Raw genomic sequence first — 9,084 nt, 5'->3', positions numbered from 1 at the left:
TGCCATTTTTTTCTTACAATGAATGGCCCATAAAGGAATAAGAAGAGCTATTAGGGGTTAACTTATTTTTTTGATTAAAAAAAATAATGATCACTTTGTGTTGTAACCGGAAAATGACTCACTACTTCTACTATTTAAAGAAAATTGTGCCATTATTTTCTTACAATGAATGACCCATGAAGGAATAAGAGGAGCTATTAGGGGTTAACTTATTTATTTTTATTACAAAAAAATAATGATCACTTTGTGTTACAAGGGGAAAATGGCTCACTACTATTTAAGAAAAACCATTTCATCCAAAAAAAATAACTCAAAACTCACTACTATTTAAGGAAAACTGTGCCATCTAAAATTATCTACCGGTGCTAAATAAATTTGACTTTTAGATTACTTTTCTTATATAAAGAAAAAACTAAAACATTTTGAAACATTTATTAGTGCCCAATAAATTTAAGTTTTAAATTTATTTTTTTTATATAAAAAGACATTTTGAAAAATTTCAAATAAATTTAAAAATAATTTTTTAATAAAATCATAATTTTCAGTTGCTTAAAATGCCAAATAAATTTAAATTTAAATTTTATTTTTCCTATATAAAAATACACCTTTAATAAAATAATAATTTCACATTACTTAATTTAATCTGAACTACAAATTCAATTTAAACCATACTTTCTTTGATCAATCAAAAACAGTTTCAATTCAATTTAAAGCAGACTTTCTTTGATCAATCAAAAACAGTTTCAAATTTTACTATGACCAAATTAACTATGATTATAAAATTTTATTTTGAAAATGAATTTACCTCGTTACAAATTAACCATGATGATACAAATTTATTTTGAAAATGAATTTACCTTGTTACCGGTAGTGTGAAATTATTTTGCAGATCACTCTGTTCCTTTGTGTGTGAAGATACACTCGTTTGACGTGGGCGCATCACCTTTAATAAATGTAAATTAATAATGAATCGGTGAAATTGTGCAGTCGGTGCTATCAATGACCGTATTAAAAAAAATTTCCACTACTAAAAAAATATAAAGGGGTTGTTAGTGCACAAGTCGAGAGTCGAGAGTGTCCACATCATCAAGTTGACGTCCAATGGGATGCGCGGATTGTGATGATCGGTTCCCACTACGGACGGGCTGAGGCCTGTGCCGTACTATTGCCAACAGGAAATATCGCCGGGCAGCGGGCGGTCAGCCCGCAGGAAAGGAAGGAGAAGTCATCTTTCCGTGAGTTACGTCTGTAATAGTTTGTTTTTAACGTGCTCGTACTGTTTCGGGATGCGGTTTTGTCAATGTTGTAGTTATTTATCTTTTACCAAGGGGTGCGGTTGAAGTATGGTTGGGAAACCCTACCGAAGGAGGCCACCGAGTAAGAATCGTATGAAAAGGCAACAGGGCAGGCAGAATGTACAGAGATACGGCGATGATAAGCTGGAATTGTTTGCTTTAGTTACTACTGCACAGAATTATTGCGGCCTGCGAGTCCCCACTGCCATTGACAGCCTGCATCGATTCGTCCTTTTTTGTCCACTCTTGACCACCGGGGAAAACTCCTAAACGGCCATACGAGACTTCGAGGAGCTTAAATTTGTTGTCTGGACCAAAAGATTACTTTAATTTGCCCGTCCCATTGGCTTTGGCTTCATCCGGAGCATATATATTCAATTCCGTTGCGCCCTTGTGCGTCACGAGGTCGAAACCAGTGTCTTACAATCAAGCTGTCGAGAGGCGTACTAGGTTCGGAGTTGTCAAGCGTACCGAGTTCTGAGATTTGTCCTAGTGTTGTTAGGTTTTGGGCCTTTATAAACGTCGCTCACAGTGGCCAGGGAAGCAGGAGGCGTGGATAAAAGGAGGCTTAACGCGGCTTTTTGTTCCTGACAGTCGGTGTTCTACGCGTTTTCGTTGAATTCGAGAAGTTTGAACGAAACAGACAGGTTGAAGCAAATATCCTCGTCAAAGAGGAGACGTCCCAAGTGCGGTAAGCATGTGAAATCTTTATTCGAGGGATCTTAGCGGGTTGAAAGTATTTGTCATAGAGTTATTTACAGAGGTTTTAATTGAGCGGAAGGAGATGTAAACCACAGCAGGAAAAAAGACTGGTTGTGGCATTCGGTCATTTTGTTATATTTCTAGAGAAAACTAGTAAAGAGAGCAGGACTTTGTTAGAGATTCTGGAGTTCCGAGTTCAAAGTTTGCTTCTTATTTCTAGAGTATGTAGACTTTGAGGTGACGTGTTAGAAGCTGGTTAAAGAACATTTTCTGATCCGACATGAAAAGGATTTTGAGAAATGGCCACCGGAGCTGAGGTAATGTCGTCAAATGTGCTGGGATTTTAACTCTTGAAGATGTCAGCGGATTCTTTTGCTAATTTATGGCTAGGATGTTGAATCGCATCAACAGCTGCTGAGCCGTGGTAGAAGATTTCTTTGAAGCAAGAAGGGAACCAGTTAGGACATCAAAAGGATTTTGGGAAATGACAGTCGGAGCAGATGTAATGTTGTAGAATATCCGGAGGTTTGATCAGTAAAGATTGGAGTGTGCTCTTCTGCCAAGTTATGGCTGGGGTAATGAATCGAATCGACGGCCCCTAGAGTCACAGGCATCCAGAGAGTCTCGGCATTTCAGTTTTGTAAGTTTGTCCAAGAACCTGCTGATTATTTATTGATTGAAGGCCTTTTGAAAATGGATGGCAAAGCAGGGCCACAAGTGGCCTCGCCATGTTTTCAGCATCAGTTACTCTCGGGTCCTTTATACGAGCCTTCACTGGGGGCTAAGCGTTGCGTTGAGCCTGCGGATTCCTCTTGGACTCGAACAAACTGGCAGCATCAGCAACAGCAGAAAAGTCCACCTGTTTATGAAGCGCCGAAGCCGAATTGGAATGTCAATATTTGGGATTGGGACAGCGTCAGGTTCATAGCAAAGCCGGCTGATTTGGCAAATCATCGCGAGCAGAACCCCAGCAATATTAAGCCGCAGGCTTCTCCCGAAATCTTACGTCTGGGATCCAACGACATGGGGTCGAATGTCGTAAATGGTCCTTCGTTTCCAGATCAAAAAAGGAAGCTTGATGAACCCGCGAAGCCTTTTCTTTCCGGCAAAGATTCGTCTGAAGACGATCCAGGAAACCTGACATTGAAGCTAGGAGGAAGTTCGTACTCATACCCAGATGATACAAATCCTTCCCGTCAAAACAAACGTGTGAGATCAGGTTCCCCTGGTAGTGCTTATCCGATGTGTCAGGTGGACGATTGCCGCACCGATCTTACCAGTGCGAAGGACTACCACAGGCGTCACAAAGTATGTGAAACCCATTCAAAAGCTTCCAAAGCACTCGTTGGGAGCCTTATGCAACGCTTTTGTCAGCAGTGCAGCAGGTAAGGGTGAAATTTGTAGTGATTGTGTTATAACTATTTGATAATTTTAATTTTTGATTGTGCTTCAAGATTTATCTTCGAAAATGGGTTTCTAACTTCCCAGTATGAGAAACGGCGGCATGGTGCAGATTTCATCCGCTTCAGGAATTTGACGAGGGGAAGAGGAGCTGTAGACGGAGACTTGCAGGGCACAATAGGCGACGGAGGAAAACCCAGCCAGAGGACGCATTGCCCCGGGGATTGTTGGCTGCTAGCCAGGAGAACGGTGGTTTAGGGAATTTAGACATTGTGAGCCTCGTTAGCATCTTGTCTCGGCTTCAAGGTGAGGATTGTACCATTGTGAGCTTTGTATCGTTAATAAATTTGGTCGGTCTAACATTGGAGAAATTTAACAAGATTTTTGATCAAATGTCTTGTCCAGGAAACAACAATTCCATGGAGAAATCAAATGTACAGTCGTCTTTGGATGGGGATCAGGTCGTTCAATTGTTGAATAGGATGAACTCCTCGTTCCCTTCATCTCAAAAAGTTGCTCCACCTTCTCAGGGTTTTGATCTGAACATTGCTCAAAACCTTCAATCCCCTAGATCAGAGGTCCCCAAGGCGAACGGCAGTCCATCCACAGGTTTGACCACTGAATTACTGGCTATCCTTTCAGCCTTGACAGGTCCCTCTCATGATGCCCTCGCCTTGCTCAGAAACAGTCTCGCGAATAACCTGAACGGTAATGTCAAAGCACAGCATCAAAACCTGTTGCCTTCCTCCCCTACTCCTGTCCCACCCCAAAAGCCTCAAGAACGCGACATACAAAACCAGAAAACAAATCTTATTGTTGACTATGGGGCAAACAACCGCAAGATTAATGCCTCTTCTCAAGACAACTCTCTCACACATTTGCCGCTTCGGCTGTTCAATTCTTTGGAGGAAGACAACTCCCCTCCTAAAGCGTTTACTCGGAAGTACTTTTCTTCTGATAGCAGCAATCCCACAGAACGATCTCCATCTTCATCACCTCCTGTTGTGCAAAATTTGTTTCCTTTGCATTCTGGAGATGAAAGCAGAGAAAATGATTGTGTTTCTGTCTGTAAGGAAGATAATTTGATACTAGAAACAAGTCCGAGCAACGATAGATGTTCGGCCTACGATCTCTCAAAGCTTGAAAGTAGGGTGCATAACCAGAATTTCATGTCAGGATTTCTTCATCAATCATTAGAGTCCAGGAATGCTGTTGTGCAGCCTAGCTATACTTCCTCCTCAGGATCGGATCAATCTCCTGCTAGCTCCAATTCTGACTCACAGGTATTTTTGTTCTTACCAATGGTTATGGGTGTTTTCAAATTGTCTGATGACAGTAGATTTAGGCTAGGCGTGTCCTGATTGTGTAACTCCTGTAATCTATTAAATACAAGTTTGTGTTTATCATAAATACTTGTGTTTTTTTACTTTGCTTTAAATTGAAGCCTCAAAAATGAATGCGTTTCGTATGACTCGTCAATGTTAATCTTTGAAGTGTTTTCCCAAATATACTTGCAGGAGCGAACAGGGCGCATCATTTTCAAGCTTTTTGGGCAGCATCCAAGCAACTTTCCTGTGGCATTGCGTGCGCAGGTGAGCTTTCTGGGTTAACGTTTTGCAAGTTTGTGGTTCTTTCGGGCTTGTCATACTAAATGTGGTTTTATAATGGATCTAGATTCTGGAATGGCTCTCTCACAGCCCGTCTGATATGGAAAGCTATATAAGGCCTGGATGTGTGATTCTCTCGATATTTGTGTCCATGCCATCTGCGAACTGGGAACGGGTATGTGCATATTAATCCCATTTGTCCCATTCACATTTGCCATCACTAACTGTAAGAATGAATTTCGAAATTACCATGGAATCTTGGTAAAGTGACATGAGAAAGACCTGTAGGATAGAAGGATCAGGAAATCTTCGGGCTCCTTAGAGATTTATGAATTTCATTTAATTGATCAAATGCTGAATAGAAATGGCCGTTTGAAACTCTTGCAGCTACGAGAAGATTTGCCACAACGCCTGAAACTACTTGTTGAAGATTCCAGGACTGATTTCTGGAGATGTGGCAGAGTATTAGTGCAAGCTGAGCAGAGATTAGCCTCTTCCAATGATGGTAGTTAACCAGTGCTAAGTGACGATTTGTTTTATTCTATATTTTTAATGTATGCATGTATCCTGTCAAATTTGAATCCTCGTTGATGTAATTTTCATTAACGTGTCTTAACTTTCACATACCATCTTTTATTACAGGTAAAGTTAGGTTCTGCAGCTCTTGGAGGTCGTGGGATGCTCCAGAAATTTACTTTGTTCAGCCTGTAGCTGTTGTAGCTGGCCAAGAGACCACTGTTACTTTGAGAGGCCATAATTTGGCTACTACTGGCACGAAGTAAGTTCTGGAACTATAGTTGTGCAATTGATAGGAATTGCATTGATTAGCTGGACTTATATATTTTGCTGTGTTCGGGATGCAGAATTCTTTGTGCTTACAGAGGAAAGTATACCTCTATTGATGTTCTTCCCGAAGAAGAAGCTTCAGAAAGCATACCGACTGATCATAGGGTGCAGAAGTTCACATTTTCAGGGGGACCACCTAATGTTTTGGGCCGCTGTTTTATAGAGGTAGATTGAGCTTGAGGAATCGCTTTCAGTCATATTTACTGTGGCTTTATCATTGGTTTTGGGTATGCAGTTAATATGGTGTTGGTGTAAGTGCTCTGACAGTGGGCCTGTTTGTGGCATTGTGTAGGTGGAGCATGGTTTCAAGGGCAATTGTTTTCCTGTTATTGTTGCAGACCCTATCATCTGTAGAGAGCTGCAAAGCCTTGAATCTGAGATTGAGAATGAGTTCTCGAATGACAAAACAAGCTCCTTAAAAGTTGAACGCTCACAAGAACATTTTCAAGGTTACAGTGCAGCAACAGCTAGGGATGAAGTAATCAGTTTCTTAAATGAATTAGGATGGCTCTTTCAAAAGAGTACCGAGCGGCAAGCGGAGCTAAACGTTGTGAAGGATGCTTCTTTTCTTGAATTTTCATCTGATCGCTTCAAGTTTCTTTTCATATATGCTGTAGAAAGGGACATGTGTGCTCTTCTGAAGAAGCTTTTGGACATATTTTTTGAAATGAATGCTGGGCAGGAAGCTTCAGCTCCACAGTCATCCAAAAACTTGCTTGAAAGTAATTTATTGCACAGGGCAGTGAAGAGAAATTGTAAACAGATGGTAGATTTGCTCCTCAACTATGCTCCCTCACCAAATAACATGAATTTGCTGCAAACAAAATCTTTCATCTTCCCTCCAAATCTGACAGGTCCGGGTGGCCTTACACCATTACATTTGGCAGCCAGCATACGTAATAGTGAGCCCTTGGTAGATGCATTGACAAGTGATCCGCAAGATGTGAGTACATATTGAAATTCCTGCATTTAAAAAAGAAAAAAGAATTCTTTCCTTTCTTTTAATGATGTAAGACGAGGCTATTGTTTTTGCAGGTTGGCTTACAATCTTGGAGTACAGCACTGGATTCAAGTGGTCAGACTCCTCACGCATATGCTTTGCTTCGGAATAATCACTCATATAACAGATTGGTTGAAAGAAAATTGGCAGACAGGAAATATGGTCAGGTATCAATAACAATTTCCAACAATGAACCATCTTTAGATGGGATTGCAGCAGATGTAAACGGGTCGCACACAGGTTCGTCTGTCTTGTCATTGCAGAAGCTTCCTCAAAGTTGTGCGCAATGCATGATTTTCAGTAACAAAAGAGTGAGAAGGATAACAGGTAGTCCAGGAGCTTTATATCGTCCATATATGCATTCTATTCTGGCAATTGCAGCGGTATGTGTATGTGTTTGCCTTTATTTCCATGGTCCACCACATGTTGGTTCGTCTGGACCATTCAAGTGGGAAAATGTTGATTTCGGTCCCGCTTGAAGTTGTTTTATATATAGCCTTCGTATGATTGCTGTACATGATGTTGTGCCATCGGACTCAATATTCAACCATGAAGGTGTTGCTGTTATTCACAATGTGCTATCTTGTCAAAAGACAAGGTAGATTGAGGCGGCAGTTTTATCCAGTCCTGTCCTGTCTGGATACAGCAACAAGAGACTGCAAAAAATAGAGATTATTATGGAATTGCATATCCTTTCGGGGCTCTACTACTGCTAAGAGCTCATTCATATTCAGTTATTTTGGGGGCGGGGAAGTATTAATTTCATCTGCATAGCATAGTGTTTTGTTCCTCCACAGAAAAAAGATTCCGACCGGTAGTCAAAGGGAGAACATACAACTAGGGTCTGCTTTCTTGTTACTTTTGATGATGCTCTGGAGGTAACTACTTTCCGTGCAGAAAATCCCATTTTACACGCCTACCCTGGCAACATTTACAGGCAGATGATGTTTCTAATTTCCATATATCTGATATTTATGTACTACTCGATGCTGGTGCCCGGGGCATTTTCGAAATTTTTGGCTAAATAAGCGCGTCTCATTCCAGTAAATAACCAAAAATTGTGGCTAGTTTCATAAATCTTATGCTGTTGTGATAATATTCTTTATGATCTTATGGTTGTAAAATAAATGCGCTATTAAATCCATCCTATATAGCTCGTTGCAAGGGAAATGTTTTCTTTGAAAGCAGACTGGTCCAAATTGAACGGAGAAATTGTTTTCTAATATTTAAGAATGATAGTGAAAAATTTTCATTTGATTTCTATAATGTCAGTAGTTTGTTGAGTCAGGAAATCACGATCGTGGATCTTCATAGTGTTTTAAATACTAAAACATTAGCCAACTCCAAAAAGAAAGATAATAGAACAGCATGTGGAACGGTTTTGCTTATGATGATTGAAGTGTTATTTGTTGGAAATATCTTGTATCTAACATTTTTATGATGTATATGTATAATTGGGTCCAACATCAAGTATCGTGCACAGATTTTTCATGATCGGCTAAAATCATAAACGCATATTTTCTGAGTATCTTCGTTAGAATTTGATGATATGATTTGATCGATTCAGTTGAAAATGCACTGTTTTGAAATAAAAGATTCGATTATGAGAATGTGACGAAAACCCAGTGGCGGTGTGAAACTGTAAATCAGACGGCTTTTTTGAGATGGAATGGCCACTAACCACGGGATTGCGGTGTTGCGTTTTGTCATGATCTTTATCCTACACTTCTAAAGTTGTCCTCGTGACGGAAGCACACACGACACAAGATCAAGTGACGTCACAATATTCTTTGAACTTTTAATAATGCAGTGCTATAATGGAGTAGTTTAACAAGGCAGAGGAATTGTCTAGTCAAAAATGTAAAAAAAAAAAAATTCTAAAAATACTTAAAATTTTGAAGTTTAAAAACTATAATTTAAATTTACAAAAATCCTTATTGAATTTTCTCCCAACATAACCAAAATTTTCACAACTTTCTGAACAACTCCTCTGCCTAGTTAAGTTGCAAAGAATCGTTCTCTTGTCCCTGAAGAAATAGTTTCAAGTGATATACCTTATCTGTTTAGTTGGCATGTAATTTAATTTATTTGGTTCTGTCATTTAGCCTCCAACAGAACAGGCTAATACGAGTCTAACATCACCTCCCTATCCCGCACGTTCAAAGAAGTTACGTGTCTATTTTGTCGGGAGTCTGAAACGGAAAGAGTCTTTACCCCGTTAACTTTGATTCCG

At 39.9% G+C, this 9,084-nt stretch overlaps 1 protein-coding gene across 1 annotated transcript; it reads left to right on the top strand.

The window, feature by feature from the left end:
* Nucleotides 1-1,378: 1,378 nt before the first annotated feature.
* SPL14 (squamosa promoter binding protein-like 14) lies at nucleotides 1,379-7,928 on the top strand. Its single transcript, XM_089437920.1, has 10 exons — nucleotides 1,379-3,382; nucleotides 3,511-3,704; nucleotides 3,804-4,681; nucleotides 4,916-4,990; nucleotides 5,073-5,180; nucleotides 5,393-5,510; nucleotides 5,648-5,783; nucleotides 5,869-6,016; nucleotides 6,144-6,794; nucleotides 6,887-7,928. Exons 1-10 carry the CDS (start codon nucleotides 2,691-2,693, stop codon nucleotides 7,328-7,330), a joined length of 3,444 nt encoding a protein of 1,147 aa, XP_089294046.1. The 5' UTR covers nucleotides 1,379-2,690; the 3' UTR covers nucleotides 7,331-7,928.
* Nucleotides 7,929-9,084: the final 1,156 nt, after the last annotated feature.

Source organism: Pinus tabuliformis, chromosome 9 (assembly GCF_031772625.1).
Source record: "Pinus tabuliformis cultivar Carrire ecotype Pingquan chromosome 9, CPIR1, whole genome shotgun sequence".
Classification (NCBI taxonomy): domain Eukaryota; kingdom Viridiplantae; phylum Streptophyta; class Pinopsida; order Pinales; family Pinaceae; genus Pinus; species Pinus tabuliformis.
Note: the sequence above shows the minus strand (reverse complement) of the source record. Positions and strands in the feature narration are given on the sequence as shown.

Coding starts and splice junctions, on each gene's coding strand:
- SPL14 (XM_089437920.1), top strand. CDS start 2,691: ATGGATGGCAAAGCAGGGCCACAAGTGGCCTCGCCATGTTTTCAGCAT. Junction 4,991..5,072: donor CTGTGGCATTGCGTGCGCAG/GTGAGCTTTCTG, acceptor TAATGGATCTAG/ATTCTGGAATGGCTCTCTCA. Junction 6,017..6,143: donor TGGGCCGCTGTTTTATAGAG/GTAGATTGAGCT, acceptor GGCATTGTGTAG/GTGGAGCATGGTTTCAAGGG.